This window comes from Castor canadensis, chromosome 16 (genome assembly GCF_047511655.1).
Source record: "Castor canadensis chromosome 16, mCasCan1.hap1v2, whole genome shotgun sequence".
Classification (NCBI taxonomy): Eukaryota; Metazoa; Chordata; class Mammalia; order Rodentia; family Castoridae; genus Castor; species Castor canadensis.
Window position 1 is genome coordinate 847,549 of NC_133401.1, and position 24,741 is coordinate 872,289.

The 24,741-nt window shown below is 42.3% G+C and overlaps 1 protein-coding gene across 4 annotated transcripts in view; it reads right to left on the bottom strand.

The window, feature by feature from the left end:
- The window catches only part of Garre1 (granule associated Rac and RHOG effector 1), a 78,604-nt gene that overhangs the window by 38,550 nt on the left and 15,313 nt on the right, over window positions 1-24,741 (bottom strand). For 2 of the 4 annotated variants that reach the window (XM_074057928.1, XM_020180375.2), the window contains exons 2-3: window positions 19,808-19,844; window positions 6,071-7,370 (exon numbers count right to left, since the gene is read on the bottom strand). In XM_074057928.1, coding sequence (XP_073914029.1) covers window positions 6,071-6,565 — 495 coding nt within the window. In that variant the 5' untranslated portion in view covers window positions 6,566-7,370; window positions 19,808-19,844. The remainder of the gene's footprint in view (window positions 1-6,070; window positions 7,371-19,807; window positions 19,845-24,741) is intronic. The other 2 variants (XM_020180376.2, XM_020180378.2) reach the window with 1 other exon arrangement.

Below are 24,741 nucleotides of genomic sequence, written 5' to 3' on the forward strand. Positions count from 1 at the left end.
GTGTTTGCTTAGCATGCACAAAACCCTAGGTTACATTCCCAGCATAAGAAAAAAAACAAGTCAGAGTGACTAGAAATGAGCAAAACTGAAAACTAGATTTACACAAGTTATTATAAAGTGAATTTCAGTCTGGTACATAGCAGCAATGTGGATTTGCATTTGACATTTAGAGACAGTAAATATCTACTCTATCATCTGTTCTGGAAGACTGACTAGTCAAAACAAGAAAGAATTACAATCAATTTTACATTTAGGAAAAAAAAAACCAAACCGTATGCACACTTAATTCCATAAAGGTTGATGAAAATCGTATTTTGAAACCAGCTTCTGATATTTTCCATCACTGCTGCTCTATGGCATTTCTGACATGTGTCTATCCAAAGTAAATGATAACATACCTGAATTAAGGCACTCGAGCTAGTCAGTGCACACAAGTAACTTATTTCCAACATGTTCAAGGGTAATCACATGATAGTCAGGTATCAAACTAAGAGCCAAGTCAAGGTTCAATTAGGTAAAGGCTTCAGCATAATTTTTTTTTGGTAGGACTCGGGGTTTGAACTCGGGTCACACTTGCAAAGCAGGCAACTCTACTGCTTCCAACCACGTGTCCCATCCCAAAGATTTGATTTTGTACTTAGAAAGCCAATAAAAATGCTGGAAGATATAAAATACAGTCCCCATAAAGATATACAATTCCAACTGGACGCGGGTGGCTCTTGCCTATAATCCTAGCTACTTGGGAGACTAGAGTAGGAGGATAGAGTTTTGAGGCCAGACAGCCAAATAATTCTCAAGACCCCATCTCCAAAACAACCAGAGCAAAATGGGACTGGAGGAGTGGCTCAAACGGCAGAGCACCTGCTTTGCAAACGCAGAGAGTTCAAACCCAAGTCCCACGAAAAAAAAAAAAAAAAAAGAAGAGAAGAAGAAGAAAAAAGACATACAACTCCCGGGAGCCCTGTGGCTGTCCTGGGTTTCTGGACTGTCTACACAGAGCACTTACCCAAGGGACAAAGCCCACATGACACTGAGGACACAATTTGAAATCCGAGCTTCAGAGTAACCACGTGATGAATGTGGGTAGGACTGCAGAGCCCATCTGCTGCCCTTCAGAGGCTGACCTCACCCCTAGCGTGCACCCTCTCATTCATCTAGTCCTCACTGCTCTGTGTTGGCTCTATTCCTGTCATGCCAGAGCTTCTCCCTCATCTCCTGCATGTCTCTATTCAAATGTCACCTTCTCAGTGACGCTCTTCTACCTGTCTTGTCTAGCATTACAGCTCTCTTCTAGCTGCAAGAAGGGTAGAGTCCTTCTGCTGTGTCCCATGCCTGGAACAGCAGCTGGCACAGCAATAAACATCTGCAGAAGAATGTACAAGTCCCAAGTCAATTTTAGTCTTTTGTTTATATACATATGAACTGAGCAATTATTTTATTTAAGACAAGTAACTTCCTAATAAATAGAAACCTAAGTTACAGGGTTGTCTATACTTCATGCTTTAACAGCAAGTGATCCAAAGCTGAGATACATAAATTAATCAAAGAGAAATTACACTAGCCAGCTTGGCTAGATTTATTTTTTACTTATTTTTTTTGAGACAGGGTCTTGCTGTGTAGCCCAGGTTGGCTTCAAACTTACTACCTTCCTGCCTTGACCTACCAAGTGTTGGGATTATAGATATCCACCACCATACCCAGCAGTTAGCCTTTTTTTTTTGGTAGTACTAGGTTGAACTCATGGCCTCACACTTTGCTAGGCAAGTACTCTACTGCTTTAGCCACTCCACCAGCCCTATTTTGTGTTCAGTATTTTTGAGATAGGGTTTCTCGAACTATTTTCCCAGGCTGGCTTCAAACCTCAATCTTCCTGATCTCTGCCCTCTGAGTAGCTAGGATTATAGGTGTGAGCCACCAGCACCAGGCAAATCATTGAAGCAGGCACTCTACCTTTTGAGCCACATCTCCAGTCCCTGTGGGGGCAGTGTTTGAATTGAGGGCCTTGTACTAGCAAGCACTCTTTCACTTGAGCCACACCCCCAGCCCTTTTTGCTTTATTTATTCTTTTAGATAAAATTTCTGCCTTAGATCTTGATCCTCCTACCCTCACCACCTACAAGCTGGGATTGCAGGCCTAGTAATCCTTGGCCTAGTGTGGCATTTTTAAAAACATTGGAATTAAGACAACTGCAAATACCACTCCATAGTAGAGATATGGTTAGACTCAAAAGGAGACACACACAGCAGGTCCTATGCAATCCACCCTAAAAAATGTCTGGTTGGGGATCAAAGAATAAGTTCAGTATGAGGAACTACATTTTTTCCTTAATTCACATTTTGGCAAGACTGAGAGTTTGAGAGTCACACAAAGGATTCCCATGAAATATCTGACAAGGATGGTATTTCTCATTTTAGACAAAATTTAAGTTCCTTTTCAATGTAAACTATAAATTTTCTAAGAATCCAAAGGGAGGGGGGATCCTTCCTACCCTGTCAGTTCATTTATCCAGTGCCTTTCTTGCTACTGAGTGTACCCAGTAGACATCCCCTTCTCCACTTTCTTCTCCATGCCCACTCTAAGTGCCAAGTGAACACTAATAAAACTTTTATTAATAAAAGGTCTTTTTGAACTATAATGTGAAAAAGGTCCTGGCAGGGATCCAGGCATGGTGATTCACACCTATAATCTCAGCAATAGGGAGGCTGAGAGACGAAGACTTCGAGTTTGAGGACAGCAGGGCTACACAGCGAAACCCCGTTTTTTTTTTTTGTTTTTTTTTTTCATTTTTCTTTTATTATTCATATGTGCATACAAGGCTTGGGTCATTTCTCCCCCCCTGCCCCCACCCCCTCCCTTACCACCCACTCCGTCCCCTCCCTCTCCCCCACCCCAATACCCAGCAGAAACTATTTTGCCCTTATTTCTAATTTTGTTGTAGAGAGAGTATAAGCAATAATAGGAAGGAACAAGGGTTTTTGCTGGTTGAGATAAGGATAGCTATACAGGGCATTGACTCACATTGATTTCCTGTGCGTGGGTGTTACCTTCTAGGTTAATTCTTTTTGATCTCACCTTTTCTCTAGTACCTGTTCCCCTTTTCCTATTGGCCTCAGTTGCTTTAAGGTATCTGCTTTAGCGAAACCCCATTTCAAAAAAATAACTTGACAAGACATGCAACATCAAGCAGGTAAATACTGCTGCTGCCTAGAACACCCAAGGGAAAAGACAACAAAGAGGAGGAAGGAAGACGCCTGTCTTGAAGCAGGTAAGTACTGAGCAGTGGCAAATGTGCCGACAGGTAGCTGTTGCTACCTGAAAGCACTCAAGCTTGGAGGAGTAAGTCAGCGGTGGCTTCTGCACATAACTGGCCTCTGCACTTCAGAGGCCTAACAGCGCCTTTCGAGTCATGTTGGGAACAAGACTGATGATGGCAATGATGGATAACCGGGCTGCAGGGTTCACACACACTGATTGCTTCTGATCCTCACAAGAACTTGAGAAGGTGGGTGGCAATTCCATTTTACAGATGGGCAAACTGAGATGCAGAGATGTTAAAAGATCTGCTTGAGCTATACAGGCACTAAGAAGCAGAGTCATCTTCTAACCCCAGATCCTAGGCTATGTACCAAACAGTGTCACAGGCACTAGTCAACAAGAGAAATACCAGAGTCGTAACTCATTTCTCCAACAACAAGACTGTGAGGGTTAACCACCCAGGGTAATGAGTGCAGACTGGACAGGACATATACCTATCTGCCCTTGACCTTGGGCGGTTAGATGCTAGAACACACAGTTAGCAACCACAATTCCTAGACATAGTCTTCAGCATCTGTCAATCAAGAGCAATTCTAAACTTGTCTGTAAGTCAGCATTTGTGTGTGCACAAACATCTATGTACTGGCCTAGGGGGTAGGAGACAGGGACCATACCTTGTCCTAAGTTTAAAATGGTCACGCACTGAACACTTCTAAATTCATGGCTTTCCTTACACAGAGTCCTGGCTCCTGAGTAGAGGTGTCTTACTCTGGTAATTTTAAAAGTCTGAGGTGATTTAAAAAGAAAAGAAGTTTAGGACTGGAGGCAGTCCTAAACTTCTCAAGCAGTAGAGGTGCCTGCCTAGCAAGCACAAAACGCTGAGTTCAAATCCCAGAACGACCAAAAAAAAAAAAAAAGTTGTTTCTTTTGGCTGACAATCTAGAGACTGAAAAACCAAGGCCATGGAGTTGTAAAGGATCTTGTTCAACTCATGCAGAAAGCAGAAGCATAGCAGGTAGGTGCAAAAGAGACAAAACCTAGAGATGTGAAAAACCTCCTCCCAAGGAACTAATCCAGTCTCACTAGAGCAATCCCACACTGACCTCATCACCTCCAAAAGGTCCCAGTATCTTTCAACACAGTCATACATGGAAAGTCAAACTTCAGAATAAGCTGGGTGGGGGGGGATATCCAAATGCTAACCTGGTGAATGTTCTGGAAGGAGCGACCCTTACTGGCTGGGGTTAAATCCCCTGGCAGCACATAAATTCTACAAACAACAAGCACTACTCTGGGGAAAAAGTAAAACATGAAGTGTGTGGTCCTCTACTCAACAGCTATATTTTAGAACTGACTTAGAAGCTGTTTCAAACAGAACACACCTTCGATTCTAACACCCATCAACAGCACTCAGTTTCCTAGGCTTGGAAGCCTGTTTAACCCATTATGTACAAAAATCATGGTAGACTATTCCAATCATCCTAATTAGCATTTCAATGGAGAAAGCCAAGTCAAAATTCCCAACTACAACAATGCAGAGTACTTCCACTTTTCAGCTTAAGTAGGTACAGGCTGGTTTGAAGAAAACAGAAAGGGACAAAGTCGGTAGGTACTGTCTTGCCCCAGTAATAAGCCCCTTTGCTTCAAGGTTAATTAATCTTCTCTAATTGTCCTACATGGGGGACAGGGGCACATGCCCTCCAGGACGGTTACAGCCCTGCAGGTCTAGTTCTGTGTCCTCTAAGACCCAGAGGCATGCCAGGCTCTGGTGGCTCATGCCTGTGATCCTAGCTACTCAGGAGGGAGGGGGATGACAGCATAACCGTGTGGGTCTAATATTGTTCACCACTTCTGAAAGACAGCAAAGCTTTGCTCCATCTCTGCGGAGCAGTGACCAGACACACTGATGGCTGAACAACACGGTTCTTTATATAAAACCAATAAAAGCCCAAACCGTGCATCTGTGTGTGCACAAATAAGTATGTGTGCATGAACAGACAGTTGCAATGGCACACACCCATCACTCAGCAGTAGGTCACACCAGGGAAAGAATGGAATGGGAAAGGAAAACACAAATTTTACACTGCATTACTTGAATTTTTTTTTTAATTACACATTTTTATGAGTATAATTTAAAAATACTTTAAACTATGATAAGCCATTTTATTAACACTTGAATATGATCATTTCCAGACTGGAAGTATGGCTCAAGTGGGAGAACGCCTGCCTAGTAAGTGCAAGGCCCTGGGTTCCAAGAAAAAAAAAAAAGATGGAAAGAAAGAAAAAGGAAGGAAGGAGGGAGGGAGGGAGGGGTAAGCTCCATGAATATAAAATGCAACCACAGGAATAACCAGGATTACAAATACCCTTGAACAGAGATTCAAAATAGAATGACCAAGAAGGTTATTATACATTTCTATCAGCAGGTACAGCAAACTATAGCCCATGGGCTAAACCCAGTCCATGGCATAGGCAAAGCCATGAGGTGTAGGCCCCGAGTTCAAGCCCCAGTACTGTAAAAAAAAAAAAATCTTTTTTTTTTGTAGCTCTGGGAATTGAAACCAAGTCCTCACACCTGCTGAACAGTCACTCTACCACTGAGCTACACCTCCAGCCCTGTTTAATAACCTTTTAACCTACTTAATTAGAAATAAAAGCACTTCAGAACCTGGGAAGCACAAACTCTTTACAGGGAGAGTATCCGCAGGAAGAGGACAGGGACTGTCACTACAGTGGTTTGGGTAACTAAGACAACGTCCCCGCTTCCTTCTGGAACACATTTTCCTAGCAACTGTGGCCCAGAAGGTACTGTACCTCAATGTCCTGGAGACTGAATTCCTTCTGATCTGTAAAGTTTGCTGCCCCAGCACTAAGCTCCATCAGCATCTTGGCGATCTCGGGCTTTATGGCGGAGGTCAGCCGACTGGCTGCCTCCATGACGTGCTCCTGCACGTCCCTGAGCTGCACGGCGGCCTTTGAGTAGTGAGAGTTCCTGAACACAGCGCTGAAGAGGTCAGTGAGGAAGGTGCTGGCGCGGCAGAACACATTGAGAGCATCCAGGTACTTGGAGATGCCCTGCTGGATGTCGGCGACAGGAGCAGAGTGGGCCACTGCATGGTGGCAGCTGCCTGCAGCAGTCAGACTGCCCAGGGGGGCAGAGGTGGCCGGAGATGCCAGGGGCGCACTCAGGGCTCGGCCCAGCTCTGGCATGGCATACTGCTGGTGCTGCTGCACCTTCTGCTTGGACCCGCCAAGCAGGAAGCGCCGCTTGTAGTCCATCTTACTGTCCTGGGCACTGCAGCAGTACATGCGGTGGGGGTCTGCAGCGGCGACCGTGAGCAGGTCAGGGTCGAAGTCTTGCTTTTGGTTTTTTGTTTGTTTGTTTGCTTTTCGTCAAAATTGTAGGTAGGTATAAAAATAGTGGAGTTCTGCGAATCTAAGTTCTAGAAAAGGCATTTCCATGAGGCCGGTGAGCGTGTGATTCAACATAGGAATGAGAAAGACAACAGGTTAATATAATTAATTTTTCAGTGTAGCAAGGACGACTGACAAAAAACCAAAGTGTGTCCAAAATGCTGTATAACAACTGTTTAGCATTCTACTCTCTCAATAAAAAGATATGCTTGCTGAGAAAAATGTATACTTAGAATTGCTTTGCAAGAATATTTTGATACTTGTATTTACAATGGCAGAAAAATAACTTAACTTTTTAAAATGTAATATAATGCATCTTCAATATACCAAAAAAGTTAGAACCCAAAAACCCACAGCTGATCAACAGCAATTTAAAAAGCAGTGCAGAGTCACTGCACATGAAGTCCTAAGGAAAGTGGATCTCTGAAGTTTGACAGAGCCTGCCTGTCAAGTCCATTTACCTAGAAAGCTTCTCCTCAACACTAAAAATTTCCAAAATTCCTGTAATGTTTTCTGAAAGCAAGTTTTCTTTAAAAATGGCATTTGCTGTTAAGAGTCGTCTCCTCCTTTCCTTTTGTTTGCTGAGGTAGCGGTTTCCGTGTAACATTAATAAGAAGTGCTTCCAGGCCGGGTTGGCCCTCGGTTTTAAAGTCTGAAGCAAGAATGCACAGTTGTATTCATAAGGCCTCTAAGTCACTTCCTGTAAGGGGAAGAAAAGAAGATAAAGTCAGCAAGGCTACAGAATAAGCAATTCTGGAAAACTAACTTCTACAATGCTATCATCCACATAGACAGACACACTACAAATGAATGAAGTACAAAATATTATAATTTCACAGAAGCAGGACAAGAGTGAAAGTTGAACTATGAAGACTGTTAGAAAATCCTGCAAGTTAGTACAAAAATGATGCTACAAAAGAAGTCTGATTCTACACCAAGCAATAAAAGCGGAGACTAACAGGTGACACTTTGAAAGGAGGCCTGGCCAGTGTGTGGCATTCCCTTGTTTGCTCCTCAAAGAGCTCAAATCAGCAAGAGGACTGGGTAAGGTCAGTGGTCCTCTGGCATCCGTAGGGGATTGGTTACATGACTCCCTGAGAACAAAATCCGAGGATGCTCAAGTGCCTTACATAAAATGGAGCAGTGTTTACACATAACCCATGCACATCTTCCTGTATACTTTAAATCATTTCTTTATTGCTTATAACACCTAATGCAGTGTAAGCGCTATGCTACTAGTTTTTATACTGTAGTGTTTAAGTAATAATGACAAGAAAAATGTCTGCAGCTGGGCACCAGTGACTCACACCTGTAATCCTAGTTACTCAGGAGGCAAAGATCAGGAGGATCGCAGTTCAAAGCCAGCCCAGGCAAAACAGTTTGAGAGACTCTATCTCTAAACTATTCAGCACAAAAAAGGCTGGTGGAGTGGCTCAAGTGGTAGATTGCCTGCCTAGCAAGTGTGAGACCCTGAGTTCAAACCCCAGTACCACCAAATGGAAAAAAAAAATGTACATGTTCAGTGCACACGCAATTTTTTTTTTTCTGTTTTTGGCAGAACCCAACCCTGAGGATTGAACCCAGGGATTCAAGCAGGTTAGGCAAGCAACTCTACCACTTGAGTTATGCGCTGAGCCCTTTACTTTGTATTTTTGTTTTTAAGATGGGGTCACAATAACTGCCAAGGTTGGCCTTGAATTAACAATCTTCCGCTTCCAACTCCCTAGTAGCTGAGATTCAAAGTGTGCACCACCACACCCAGTTGCAATTATTTTTAGTATTTTTGATATGCGGTGGTTGGTTGAATTGTGGGTGTGGTATCTGCAAGTCTGACTGTGCTCAGATTTTGGTGAGGGCTACTGATAAGTACAGCCCTCATAAAACTTTGAGGGAGCAGAAAAAAAGAGAGACAGAGATTTCTTTAGAGAAATCAGGAAGGCTGACATGAACAAATAGGTCTTGACTATAAATCAGATATTGAAAAGCGCAAAAGGGACAGGTTGGGAGTCACCAAGTGAAAGGACCAGAACAGTCAACATCCCAGAGCAGGAGCACCAGATCTGTGCAGGATACCCAGCCAGGCTTCAGTGCAGGGTACAGCAACACAAGGCTGGAGAAGTGAGTGACTCTGGGAGGTGGTTTATACACAGGATTCTTCTTCTCCTCACCCAGGTACCGATTTCCCCTCTGAATGTGCAGAGGAAAGTCTGCCAGGGTTTTGGTGCCCTGGGGTAGCTTCTGTAGAACACTGTGTCTCTGAGTAGGATCAAATACCAGTATCTGGACATTACTGGCTGTAGTTTCTGATTCCTACAACAGGGAAGCAGTGTAATTCTTCCCATGGAACTAAAATCAGGGCTAACGTGTACTTGAACTATCTGTTCTCCCAAACATATTAGTTCAAATACATTTTACTGGAAGTTACATCTACTATAATTAAGCCTGAACCTGCATAATATCTGTGGATAATTTGGTCTTTTTTATTTGTTTTCTGAGATAGGGTCTTGCTGTGCAGCTCAGGCTGGCCTTGAGTTTGTGGGTCTCCTGCCTCACATGCCTAGCTTTTTTTTTTTTTTTTGGTGATTCTGGGCTTTGAACTCAGAGCCTCACATTTGCTAGGCAAGCACTCTACCACTTGAGCCACTTCGCCAACCCCTTTTTGTTGAGTATTTTCAAGATAGGGTCTCTCAAACTATTTGCCCAGGCTGTCCTCAAACCACTATCCTCCAGATCTCTGCCTCCTGAATAGCTAGATTACAGGCACAAGCCACTGGCACCTGGCTTTTTCTTTAAGTTATTTATTTATTTATTTATTTATTCATTCATTCATTTTTGTGGTACTAAGGATTGAACCCAGGGCCTGGTGGAAGCTAAGTAAGTGCTCTAGGGAGGGGGTGGGGGCAGGGGGGAGAAATGAACCAAGCCTTGTATGCACATATGAATAATAAAAGAAAAATGAAAAAAAAAATAAGTGCTCTAAATTGAGCTTCACTACCTATGCTGGTCTACTTGCTAATAACCAGATTTTCTTTCTTTTCTTCTTTTTTGTAGATAAAAAATAAATATAAATCATACTTTGTCATTTATCATGGCCAATTACCATAACTCCTTTGTAGTTCTAAGTTAGGTAGGTTATAAGAGCAAGAGACAAGAAGGGTGCTGAGGACATACAGGTACATGTAAGTTCAACTAAATGTCTACTTTTTATAGCATGGTGTTGAAGGAAGTCCTGATTCTTTAAAAAAAATCTCAGAGCCAGGCATGGTGGTATGTGCATGCAGACCAGTACTCAGGAGGCTGAGGAAGGAGGATTGATTGAGTTCAGGAATTTGAGGCCAGCCTGGGCAACAAACACAGTGAGAATTCATCTCTACTGAACAGACACACAAAAAAACTTTATAAATTTTTCAGGAAATAAATATCCAATAGCTACTTGTAAGAAATTTGTTCCTTAATGTTGTTTTCAAATTCATGACAAGAAAGCAAGCACATCTATCCCTGCCTGAGTACTGCATCACAGTGGATTTCAATGTGCAGGAGTGGCACTGAACAGGAAACGCAGGTCAGCAGACTCTGGTCTGCACAGAACCTCTGCCTTCAGTCAGCCCGTGTCTTGAGCACCACACCCCGAGCATTTCACTACCAGGGTCTAGTGATGCACACTTCCTAGCTCCCAGGCACCCTCTGTTGCTGCTGCAGCTGGTTCTAAACCGTCCATCTTCATTCCTTTGCTAGGCAGACCTGGAAGGGCAAGTATGCCCCACATGCTTAACTGACTTTTACTCTGTATGCATCCAAAGTCTTTTTGAATGAAACATATAATATGATCACATCTCACTAAACACAGAATTTTAGTAAAAGGTAGAAATTCCTTTTTGTTGTGGTTTTATTGAAACGTCTCACTATGCAGCCCTGAGTGGCCTCCAGCTTTGCAATCCTCCCGCCTTAGTCTCCCGAGTGCTGGGATTCTAGTAAGTGTGTGCCATCACATTCAGCAGAAATTACTTTTAAAAAGAACCAAATATCTGGGCGCAGGTGGCTCATACCTGTAATCCTAGCTACTCAGGAGGTGGAAATCAGGAAAACTGTGGTTCAAAGCCAGCCCATGAAAATAGTTGGCGAGACCCTATTTTGAAAATACCCATCACCAAAAGGGTTGGTGGAATGGCTCAAGGTAAAGGCCCTGAGTTCAAACTCTAGTACTGCAAAAAACAAAACAAGAACCAAAGTGCAACTCTAGAGTTGAAAAGCATAATAGTTGACAAAAAAAGGTACAAAAATGACTCAACAGCAGATTTTAAATAGGAATAAGTGAACTTGAAGACAGGCCAACTGAGAAAGAGCAAGTAAAAAGAATGAAGGAAACCAAACAGAGCCTCACAGACTGTGGGACACCCTTAAGCACAGCAGCACATATATATTAGGATCCCAGAAGGAGAGGAAACACGCAGAAAGAATATCGCTTAGGGACATTAAGACACCACTTCAGCACTGTGCTGGGCCCTTCTCAAACACCGAAATTACCAACAAGAATAGCAAACTTGTCATTAAACAGACCATAAGGAAGGACACTTATTTACAGTCGAAAAAGCTGAAACAAGGCCAAAACAAGCTGTGTTTGACCTCAGCTGGGGACACGCACATGGGCAACTCAATCTTTTTACCACTCTGTGTCTATGAATGACCACAAATGTTTCATAAGTATTGATTTGGGCTCCAGGTACATTTTAGCAAGTAGGCAAATTCATAAATACAGTCTCTGCAAATAATGAGCAGTGACAATCTATTACCACTTAAAATACTTGCATTGCCAACATAATGGGTCACTCTTCTGAAAAATCTAGTATACATAAATATGAAGCTATGAAATAAATTATTAGAGCATTACTGAATGCTCCTTTAAGTCCTGAGCCCTGACTGTATTTAGTGCAACTGTATTTCAACAATTCCATTATACACAGTCTTTGGGATTTCACTGTGATTCTTGAAAGTTCAAATCTATTATATCTTTAAGGCATAGTCCACATAATAATTTATCAGTGTATAATCAGTATAAAGACAAACTAGTGCTTCAAGAGAACAATTATGTCTGGTGAATCAGGAGTGAGTGAGTGTGACAACTTTCACCTTTTATTTCCTCCCTTTTGTTTCCAGAATGCTTTCTTGTTAAAAACGAAAAAATGTTTTTGAAAAGCTAAACAAGCTGAAGAATTATGGTATTAGTCATTATACTTTTTATTTTAGTGATAGCACAGGTTTATTTAGTTAGCTTTTTTTTTTGACAGTGCTGAGACATGGACTGAAGACTTCATGTATGGAAGGCAATCGCTCTACCACTGAGCTCTCCCCCTAGCCCGGAAGGACTTATTCTGATGAAGGAGCTATATGGGAAGCCAGGCAATCATATGCTTAAGCTGACCTCTGAACAGCTGCAGTGTCCACTTTCATATTTATGAAAATTTTCACAACTGGGAGTATAGCTCAGGGACAGAGCCCCTGCCTAAAATGCACAAGGTTTTGATCCCTAACACCACTAAAAAAAAAAAAAAAAAATTTTTTTTGCTTCAATCAAAAAGATGGACAACAATAAGCATTGGTGAAAACATGGAGGAAGGACTGTAAAATGGAATAACCACTTTGGAAAACAGTTTGGCAGTTCCTCAAATGTTAAATATATATTACCACCTGACCTGATAATTCCACTCCTATGTACACACACAAGAGAAAAGAAAAAATATGCCCACCCAAAAAACCATACACAAATGTTCATAACAGTGATAGCTAAAAAGTAGTAACTATTCAAGTATCTATCTCAAATGCCTACCAGCTGATAAATGAATACAAAATGTGTTACAGCCATACAATGCAGTATTATTCAGCAAAAAAAGGAATGAAGTTCTGATAAATGTTGCAATATGGATGAACCTTAGAAACATTCTGCTAAGTGAAAGAAGCCAAACACAAGAGTCACAAGAGACCACATATTATATAAAATGTCCCAAAGAAGCAACCCATACAAACAGAAAGTAGACCTGTGGAATGGGGAGTCCCTGGCTAATGGAAACAGGGTTTCATTGCAGGGAGATGAAAGCATTCTAAATTACATAGTTATGATGATTGTACAACTTTGAATATACTACAAACTACTGAACTGTAGAATTTAATAAGGTGAGTTCTATGGGATGCAAATTGCATCCCAATAAAACTAATATTTTTTAAAGTATTACTTCATTTTTCTTTGCCATTTTCTTTAACTTCTCATTTACTAATAAAGTTATATAATTTTTGGGGAGGTAGGATAAGTTTGAACTCAGGGCTTCAAGCTTGGGAAGCAGGAACTCTACCGGTTGAGCCACACCTCCAGCCCATTTTAGCTCTGGTCATTTTTGGAGATTGAGTCCTCCAAACAATTTGCCCAAGGTGGCCTTGAACCATGATCCTCCCAATCTCAGCCTCCCAAGTAGCTAGGATTATAGGCATGAGTCACCAGTGACCAAATGTAAAGGTATATAATTTAAATAAATAAATAAAAGGTTTTCCAGGATTTTTTTTCTTTCTTTGAGATTATTAGGGTTTGAACTCTGGGACTTTATGCTTGCTAGACAAGCACTCTACCACTTTGAGCCAAGCCTCCAGTCCCAGAATTCCTTCAATGCCAGTCTTGGTCTCCTTTTAGTACTTCAAATAGAAATGAGCAAGGCTGGTGGTAGCACACCTGAAACCTCAGCATTTGGGAGGCTAAGGCAGGAGGATCATGAGTTCCAGGCCAGCCTGGGCTAGACAGATCCTTTCTCACAAATCAGTCAACCAATCTGCATTTAAATACTACCCAGAAACTGAGACTGCAAGGTGCCAAAAGAAACCCCTTAAAGATGATCTAATTTAAACCCTGCAATTTACACATGAAGGAGGAAAAGAGCTCCCAGACTCTAACATCTTGCACTAGACCATGTCACTTTAGGATTGAGCTCTGGCACTCCTAATTCTAACTTTCAGAATTCCACAAATGTGAATGCTCTGTCCTGAAGTGCTTAGAGTGGCAGGCAGATTACAGGTTGGGCTATGCTGCTGTACCAATCCTGAAATGAGACCGAACCTAATAAAGATTTGTTTCTTGCCTCACAAAATGCAGTTCGGATCTGGTAGCCCTTCTTTAGCTTATAGGGGTATCACTGGATCTTACATTGTCTACAGTTACTCCAGGACACTAAAGAGAGTAAAAAACTCATACCCACTCAGTACCCACGGACAGTGACACACATATATACCTTCACAGCCCTTTGACCAGAATCAGTCACATGGTACCCTTTTTTTTTTGGGGGGGGGCAGTACTGGGGTTTGAACTCAGGGCTTTGCCCTTTTGAGGCAAGCACTCTATTGCTTGAGCCACACCTCCAGCTCACATGGTACAAACTTAACTATAAGAGAGGTGGGAAATGTCGAGGAACTTATGGAATATTGTACAAGCATTACTGTCAGTCAGCCACAGCTGTCTACCCACATGGCAAAGGTAATTCAGACTTCACACAGAGGAGGCTGTCCAGTAATGCAGAGTACTCACAGCTGCTCTGTGGAGGCCAACACAGTCTCATCTGGAGAGAGTGGGGAATGGAAGGTGGTAGAGAGAGAAGGGTCACAGATCCTTTGAGAAACTGATGAAAGAACACTTTTCAGAGTCAATGCACATTCAAAAACACCAAAGTTTTCATTCAGTTTTGAAACTAGCGTTCCAATTGAAAAACCAATTGCTCTGCTTCCCTTGTCCCGGAGGAAGGCTACATAGATCTGGAGGCACCAAATGACTTCGTCAAACTTACCCTCATCTCATGTTGGTCTGGAGGGTAACCAAGCAGAAGTCTAACGCTGAGGCCAAGCTCTTAGCAGAACCACAGAGAAAAATACAAGGGATGCTTTACCCCCTACTCCCTCATATGCACCTGTATTCTTAAGGCCTAATCCTCAGACATGAGCATCAAAACTAAATTGTCTAAACTCAAATGTCACATGTGTTATGGACCAAATGTTTGTTTCCACACAAATACATGAACTGAATCTAATTTCCAGTGTGACGTCACTCAGAGTGAAAGCGAGCCTTTGGGAGGTAAGTGTATTAATGCCCTTCTTTAAAAGGCCAGAAAGTTAGCTCAATTTGTTTCTATCATGTGAAGATATAAAATGTTGGAAATCTACAAACCAGAAGACAGCCCTCACCAGAACCCCACTATGCTGGCACGCTGACTGTGACTTCCCACCTCTACCTCTACTGTGAGAAACAAAATTCTGTTTAGAAGCAGCCCAGTCTGTGGTATTTTATTATAGCATCCAGGAACTACAATAACCTGTATGACAGTATCTGTCTATCATAATAGCAGGAGTGGCACCAAGCATATGGTTAAGAATGAAAATGAGAGCCGGGCATTGGTGGCTCATGCCCATAATCCTAGCTACTTGACAGCCTGAGATGGGGAGCCAGCCCAGGCAAACAGTTTGAGAGACACCATCTCCAAAATAACCACAGCAAAATGGACTGGAGGCGTGATGTTTGGCTCAAGTGGTAGAGTGCTTGAGTTCAAACCCCAGGACCACCAAAAAAGCATGAAAATGACAGCCAGACATGATGGTACATGCCTATAATGCTAGTACTTGAGAGGCTAGGGCAGGAGGATCACAAGTTCAAGAGCAGCATGGACCACATAGCAAGACCAGTCCCCAAACCAAAAACAAACAAACAGAACAGGCACAAGGGGCTAAAGGTGCAGCTCAAGTAGTAGAATTCCTGCCAGCAAGCCAAGGCCCTGAGCTCAACCCTGGCTGGTACTGCAGAGAATGGAAACAAGCGACTGGGACTGCAGCTCAGTGAGAGTGCTTACCTAGCTAGCATGCATGAAGCCTTCCCTGGGTTCGGTCCCCAACACGTAAACAAAACAAAACAAAAAAAAACAGAGCAGAAATGTTTAACAATGTTTGACGCCATACTAACATTAACCTTACTAAGTTGGGGCATGGCTCAAGTGGTAGAACACCTGTCCAAGAAGTGCAAGACGGAGTTCAAACCCCAGTCTCCTTCCCCAAAACCCTCATTAAAATCAATACGAAAAGAAAGAAGCCAGAAACCAACGATGGCTTAAGAACTTCTTTCTCTGATGTTAGAATGAGGATAGCCCTCTTCCAGGAATGACTAATTACATGATGATTCCTGGGGTACCCACTTCCACCAAAATGATGATAGTCTTTCTGAGAACAAGGGTTTGGTTGGGCAGTTCAATGAAAAGTTCAAGACCTTTAAGTGCTACTGTGAAGCCCAGGCATCATCTCTAGGCAGAGAAAAAACAAGCCCCTTAAAAATGGAAACTGGCTTTTGCTTATTAACAGATCTGGTATTCCCATACTGATCGTTTAGATAGGGCTGAAATCAAGGAAATACCATTGAACTGAAGTACTATTCAAGTTTGACCATTTTCAAATGGGATGTTGCCAAGAAACAACATGCAGAGAAGCTGGTGATTCCTATCCCAGGAGTCATCTTCATGGTGGTGATCACACTATCCCCTCACGAAACACTTTGGAAGCTGTGTGAGGGGTACGAGAGTCATCATATCACTTGCTCAGGTGCACGTGACTGAACTTTTCTAAAAGAAATGTTTCAAACGCACACACACATGCACGCCAGCAACTGAATATATTCTATTATTTTTTTTAATAAAATTCTTCCCAATGCTGTCTGAGTGTTTTTCAAATGCATTCCCTCCATTTTTATCTGCCTGAAGGGCTAAAATATGTTCAATCCATTTAAGGACATTTCTTTTCCATCTTTTCCTAAAAGAATTTTCACTGGAAAACAGTCACAATTTATGAATCCACTATTTATGCAGCATGGGAATAAATACGCATTGTGAAAGACCACAGAGGTTAGTGTGGCCAAGACTGGTAAGATTTAAGAAATGTACTCATAAGTTTTAACGCTACTTGAAATTCAGAAGTATAAAGCAGAAAATTATGTTTTAGTAGTTTAAGTCATATCTTTTCAAAACCACAACAATTTTAAAAGGTTCTAAAAAGATTAAAGCTAGCTGGGTGCCCATGGCTCACACCTGTAATCCCAGCTACTCAGGAGGCAGAGATCAGGAGGATCATGGTTCGAAGCCAGTCTGGGCAAGTAGTTTGAGAGACCCTATCTCGAAAAATAGTCAACCAAAAAAAGGGCTGGCAGAGTGGCTCAAGTGGTAGAGCACCTGCCTAGCAAGTGTGAGGCCCTGACTTCAAACCCCATGCTGCCACAAAAAAAAAAAAAAAAAGTGAACCCAATTACATCATTTCTGTAATCGGAGACATCAACAATTTCTACCTTAAACAACTAGAAAAATGCATGAAATTAAATGAAGATTCAATATAAGAGAGTGTTCTTATGACCCAAATTGATACTTTATAGAAAGTGGCCAGTCATCCTGAGGAAATTTCCTAAAGCTCTTTCCTATAGAGAGACAGGGTACTGAACCAAGTAAGACAGTGGTGTGCAGGTCTAACTGCATGAGCCACTTATGGGCAATGTGCCTCTGAGCAAAGTCCTCACCTCTCCTCTGCCTCAGCTTCATCTATGTCAAATAGGAAAAATAACAGTAAGCAGTGTTGCATTAAGAAACTTTACACAAGCTGGGCACCAGTGGCTCACGCCTGAAATCCTAACTACTCAGGAGGATCAAGGTTTGAAGCCAGCCCAGGGAAATGGTTCAAGAGACCCCATTTCAAAAAAACCCATCACAAAAGAAGGACTGGTGGAGTGCTCAAGATGTAGGCCCTGAGTTCAAGTCCCACTACCACAAAAAAGAAGCTTACAAATAAAAAACTCATAGAATAATGTGCAAATAAATATCTGACGATGTTATTATTATTCCCACAAAACAAGCAAAAGTAAGCAGGCCTTGTTATCTCTGCTGTCTAGGAAAAAAGTTAGCAAGAAACAAGAAAGGTCTTGTTAAGTTATACAGTCCCCAGACCAAACAGATATCCCTGTTCTGGGAAGGAGGCATCATACACTACGCAATGTCTAATTTCTACTTAAATGGACTAAGTAACTGTGAAGAGAAATTTAAAAACTAAGTGAATTAATTAAATCTTCCCAACTGATTAAAGATTGATAGTTATGATCTATGAATACAGAGAACAATTTTCTGTGTGTGTGTGGTGTGGGGAGTCGAACCCACAGTCTTGCGCATGGCAGGCAAGTGCTCTACAACTGAACTCAACCCTCAGCAGAGTACAACTTCAAATCCGCTTAAGTCACTAGACCAACAGGGAAAATGGAGAGGCAGGAGGGGCAGGTGGCCCCATTGTAGCAATGGAGTGGCATAAAGGAGTGTCGCTCTAGGACCACAGGCAGTGAGGCGCACACAGCACAAACACTTGTTGCTCATTCCCATCAAACCCCAGGAACATAACAGCAACCTGTTCACAAGGAAATTACAACATGACAGCAAGGCCTGATAGCCACAGTCTATTTAAGTGTGGATACTTTTTAGAAGACAGAAAGTATAGGAAATTTATCATATTATAAGATGAAACATGACAGGGCTGGGCACTTTCTAGATCATGCAGAGCCAAAGGAGGTCAGAAGGCAGAGCCCTTCTTCCTGGAGAAGGTGGACAGATGCCCAGCTTGGAGTCAACAGGTACAGAAGCCAGGAGGAGAAAACAGGCTAATCAACCTGATCTCATCTGTACTTCCTATTCCTGATCTCTGAATTGGCTGCCACTAAGGCGAGAGGACTGATGGAAAAACAGGAACCTTCTACCAATTACCTCAATAACCCAGGTCAGAGCAGAGCAGACCTTAGAAGAAGCAAGTACTCTAAATTCCAGAAAAAGCCAGGTGTGGTGGTGCACACCTGGGTGAGGCAGGAAGATCCTGACTTCCAGGCCAGCCTCTTACAGAGTGAGAGTTATATAGTGACACCCTGTCCACAGTGAGACTGTGGCAAAAAAAAAAAAAGAAAGAAGAGAAGAGGGGAGGGGAGGGGAGGAAGAGGAGAGGAGGAGGAGGAAAGGAGAGAGGAGAAAAGGGAAAACACCTGAAAAGACACTGTCTAGTATCCTCTGAGATTCAAAAAGACAGCACATCCTTAAAACAAAGCAAGCAAATCATAAGGGAAACAGAAATCAAGCATTCTTAGAAATCAGAATGATTGCCGGATGTGAGGGCGATCTGGCTGCGACATCTGTCACCTCATTGATTAGCAGGGTTGATTCGGCTATCTGGCTGGGTAGGCAGGTGTCCCTTTCCTCCCTCACTGCTCCATGTGTGTCCTTCCCAAAGCTGTGAGCTTGGTGGAAGAGGACGACCATCCCCAAAAGAGGAGGACTGTTCTTCAGTCAAGGGCAATCGAATAGCTGCACTCCCCTGCTAGAACCTCCAAATAAGCTCTCAAAAAATGATTGCCAAGGTGAAAAACAAAAAAAGAAATAAAATGGGAAAGAAGTGAGGTGTAGGGGACAGACACACACACACACACAGAGTTATATTTCTAAAAATAAACTATGGGCCAGGGATGTGACCCAGTGGTACAGTGCTCGCTTACCACCCACATGGCCGTGGGTTTAATCCTCAAAACTACTAAGAAAAAATAAATTTAAAAAATTGCTTATCTATAAGGTATACAGAAAAACAGAAACAAGGAACCAACCCAAACTTCTTTCAAACTATCTTGCTTTTTAGTTTTATCTTTATAGAATGATGTAAATATTTTGCATAATTAAAAATATAAGGCTGGAAGAGTGGCTCAAGTGGTAGAGTGCCTGCCTAGCAAGCATGAGACCAAGTTCAAACCCCAGTACTGCCAAAAAAAAAAATATATATATATATACATACACACACACACACACACACACACACACACATATAAATCAAAAAGAAAAATATCCCTAAATATAAAAAATAAATTATCCCCACTAGTTATCTAATTAATGGCCTAAGAACCTAGAGAAGAATTATCTCAAGTGAATCATGAAACAACTGAAACAGTGTTTTGACTGTACCTCTCTGGTGTTGTCAACAAATGAGGAAAAAAATATATATAAAATCAAAGAAATAAAAATTCCTTAATCCTCACTGAATTGAAAATATCAGTCTGAAATTATGATTTACCTTTTTCTTTGCCAAAAGTATGTATCTTCTAGCTCTCCTGAAAAAAAAAAAAAAATGGAGTTCACAGCCCAGTTGCAATGAATGCCCCAAAATACCTTTCCCACCGAAAGGAATCAGAGCTCATTAAAGAAACAGTAGATTCTAAGTCCAGGACTTCTCTCTCATCAGGCCAGAAGGCAGGGAGTCTACCTAAGACTCCCAGACTCATACCAAAAGGATCCATAGTTAACCAGAAAAGTGATTTCTATTAACGGCCAATAATGAGGCAATTTAAGCACCAAAAAACAACTATTTGGGAGTGAAATGCATTACATATATGTAAATCAATGAGATCAGACTTGGCAATGATTTCTTGGATATGACACCAAAGCACAGGCTACAACAGAAAAAAGATAAGCTGGACTTCATTAAAATGGAAACTTTTGTTAAGTTAAAGGGTATTCTGAACAGAAAAGGCAGTGTACAGAATAAGAGAAAGTTTTTAAAAATCAAGTATCTCAAAAGAGATGATATCCAGAATGTATTAAGAACTCCCAATCTCCAGCAAATAAAACAACAGCTGGGCACTGGTGGCTCACGCCTGTAATCCTAGCTACTTGGGAAGCTATCAGGAGGACCGAGGCACAAGGCCAGCCTGGGTCTTGAGACACCCCACCCAGTATCTGCAAAACAACCAGAGCAAAACAGAATGGAGCTGTGGCTCAGGCAATAAAGTACCTGCATTGCAAGAGTGAAGCCCCAAGTTCAAACTCCAGTCCCAGGGGGGTTTGTAGAAGGGAGGGGAGAAGAGGGAGGGGAGAAGTGGGAAGGGAGAAGATATAAGGAAAGGGTGTAGGAGTGATTCTCAATCACTATTAAAAATGGTAAGGTTACAATTTGAGGAGGGAGTTTATGATGAAGGAATCAGGTTAGATTACACCAGGACCCATTAATTAATTCTAGCATCATTGAAAGGCGGGAACTAGACATATAATTATACACCTATTACTGTGATGAAACACAAAGTACACAGTACCTTGAAATATTCACCTCAAAATACTGAATAAAAATCAAATCAAGCCTCACTATCTAGCAATCTATAGGAAATGGGAAAGGTAAACTGCAAACTTCAAGTCTTTTCTGTAGGTCATTTCGACCCTCGTTAGTAAATAACCAGTCCTAACCACTGATATCACTGCCTCCATGAGTTACAATTATCATAGGTTTCTCCGAGAGATTGTTACCAGCTTTGTCCTCCACTTTCATTTTTATTCCTTTCTATCAACTTTTTAATCTCATTTTTGCATATAATTTATAGCCAATAGTGTCCCTTTGTACTCAGAATGAGATCAAGCTCACCATACACAGCTCTGCCTACTTCTCCAGCCTCATGCTGTGCCTCCTGACCCCTCACTCAGCCACCTTACTCATCTTTATTTCTTGCAGAACATCAAGCCCTTTCCACATGCTAATACCTCTAGCTGGAAAACTCTTGCCTCCCTCCTTTCCTATTCATGCGGGTGGGCTCTTATTTCCTTTAAGGGAGGGTGAGACTGAGGTTTGAACTCAGGGCTTTGCAAAGCAGGTGCTCTACCTCTTTAGCCACACCTGCTTTGGTTATTTTGGAGTTGGGGCCTCTTGAGCTATTTACCCAGGCTGGCCTTGAACCTCGATCCTCCCGCTCTCAGCCTCCCAAGTAGCTGGGATTACAGGCATGAACCACCACATCTGGCTTATCCTTTAGTTCTTGAATTGAGAACTTCCTATCTAAACCAGTGTCTCGTGGCTTTTTTTTTTTTTTTTTTTGCAATACTGGGGTTTGAACTCAGGGCCTACACCTTGAACCACTCTACCAGCCCTTTTTTTGAAGGATTTTCTCAAGATAGGGTCTCACAAACTATTTGCCCAGGGTTGTCTTCGAACCCAATTTGAACTCAGGACTTCAGTCTTGCTAGGCAGGCACTACCACTTGAGCCACTTCCACCAGTGCCATCTTGTCTTAATGACAACATGCAATCATCTCACCACTAAATTTATGGACATTTTACCAGCAAGTGTATAACCTCCTTCCTCACTGCTGGGTTCCCAGGGTCAGCAAGTACGTTAGCAGATTCTGGAAATCTGACATGAATGAGTTACTGATTGTTTTCAGTGGTATTGCCTTACAAATTCAAGAAACTGGTTCCTGTGGCAATCTACCTCTCCACCAAAAAGGTGACAGGTCTGTCTGCAGAAACCTGGCAGTGGCTGCAATATTTGTGACCTTAAGAGAGATAATGTGGGACTAGGGATATAGTTCAGTGGTAGAGCATTTGCCCAGCATGTGCAAGGCCCTGAGTTCAATCCTCAGCACCACAAAAAGTTATGGATGCTGGACACCAGTGGCTCATGCCTATAATCCTAGCTACCTGGGAGGCTGAAATTAGGAAGATCTCAGTTCAAGGCCAACCCTGGCAAAAATAAGTAGGAGAGAACCCAACTCCAAAATAACCAGAGCAAAATGGATTAGAGGTATACCTCAAGCAGCAGAGGGCCTGCTTTTCAAGTACAAAGCCCTGAGTTCAACCCACCAAAAAAAAGAAATAAGCAATGTAGATAAGGTACAGATCATGGTCTCTGCTTCAAAGATCACAGCCAGGGACAGGATCATCAGGCACCCTCCTCTGTAGCTTGGCTTGATGTGGATGGAGAGAGCTGACCATCTCTCTGGGGAGTCTGGCCTTTACTGATTACAAATATGTTTATAGTATCTTTCATTTTTTTATTTTTGTTTTTTGGAAGTACTGAGGATTGAACTCAGGGCCTTGCACTGGCTAAACAAGCCCTCTACCACTTGAGCCATGCCCCTAGTCCTTTTGTTTGCATTTTGTTTTTGAGATAGGGTCTAACTTTGCCCTGGCTTGCCTCAAATTTAACATCCTTCTGCCCCTGCCTCCCAAATAGCTGAGATTATTGGCATGCACTAAGTCTGGCTTCTTTCACTTTACACACACACAGAGACACATCTTCTCCTCATTTCTGATATTCCAAATAGATATGTTAGCTCATTTACAATTCCAGTTCTGTAACTTAATTTACCTTGCCCAAACTGATGATCAAATATAGATGAACCCTCCAAGGACGTGCATAAAGCACATGAAGGGATGGCCAAAATTATTAGTTACCAGAAAAATGCAAATTAAAACCAAGACACCCATTCACAACCACTAGGATGACTGTAATGAAAACAGACAATAGCAAGGGTCGACAAGGGTGTAGAGAGCTAGAATGTTCAGAGCATGCTCACAGGCATGTAAAAGAGTACAGACACTTTGAAAAACACAGATTTACCCCATCCCAAGCACTTCTATTCCTACGCATATATCCAGTGAAAAACACGTTTACACGAAAACCTGCACATGAATGTTCAGGGTGTTATTCCTAACACCTCAACTGACAGATGAGCAAACATAATGTGGTACAGCACACAGGGAAAGAGGACTGAAGTGCCGATGCATGCTGCAACATTGGTTATATGGCAAATGAAAGAAGCCAGACTCAAAAGGCCACATACCATGAGTCATTAATATGAAATGTGCAAATCAGAGAGTTCATCAAAACAAAGCAGATGAATGGTTGCCTACTGCTAGGGGAAGAGGGGAGGAACAAATCTGCAAAGTAAGGAGTGACTCCTAATGGGCACAGGGTTTCTTTGTGGAGCGGAAAAATATCCACCCTCCTTTTTTTTCTTGTTTCGTTTTTGAGACAGGGCCTTGCTGTGTAGCTCAGACTCTGGCTTTGAACTCATGTCTTAGCCTTCCATGTGCTGGGATTATGGGCATGAACCACCACACCCAGTTTTCAAAAAGTTCTAAAATTGATTGTAGCTAATGGTTGCATAACTTTGTTTAAATTAAAAACCAGCAAATTAAATATTATAAATGAGTGAGCTGTATGTTATATGAATTGTATTTCAAATAAAGCTGGTATAAAAATATAAAGATGAACCACTGCACAAACAATCTTCTCTTCAGAGTGGAAAACAGACACACACACACACACACACACACACACACACACACACACACACACACACACACACACACACACACACACAATGTTCTTGCCTGTCCAACCCACCACCATGTAAACCCAAATATCTACCCTTGACAATGTGGAGACACTACAGGAAATTCTTCAGGCAGATCAGTGAAGTTATTGTCTATGAAGTTCAAAGCCCAACCATTTCCATGTTTTTAGGTCAGATGGACACAAACCATATTTAGAAATGCACTCCAGAAAAATGCTTTGAAGAGTTTTACTCTCAACATTCATGAATTTAAAATATCCATCCAGACAGGAGAAAATGCCTGAAGGATTCAGCACTTTGTTCTGTCCCTCCTGAGAACTCGGCTCTTTTGGCCCCTTATCTGTGACCACTGGAAGAGAAGCACCTCACGCAATGCTCTTCTCCCAGGTCTCCTCCTGCCTCTCTGGCCATTCAGAGTCACCCCTTCCAGTCACTCTTCCTCAGTGCTGAGGTTCCTCACAGCTCTGGCATTGCCTCTCCAAGATCAACACACCCTCCCTGAGCCAATTATAAATCCTTCTCTCTAGCTCCAGACCCCAAATATTCAACCACCTACTGGACTGGTCCCCAAAACAAATGTCCAAAACCACATCTCCCCAGTCTTTCAGTGCTCCTTCTCTGTCTTGGTGAAAGTCAGAGGCCTGGGAGTTAGCCTCCACTCCTCAACCTTCTTCACATGCTAACCCCTTAGTCATTCTCAGCAGTCCTGTCCCTTCTCTGTCCTCACCACCATCCCAAGCTAAGACCATCGGTACCTCTCAGCTGAATCAGAGAACCTGAGTGCTCTTTCAAATGCCTGCCCTCCTCATGTCTCTGTGATGGTTCTAGAGCCCATCTGACAGGCCACTCTCCTGCTTAGACCTGCAATGGCTCTCCATTGCCCTTC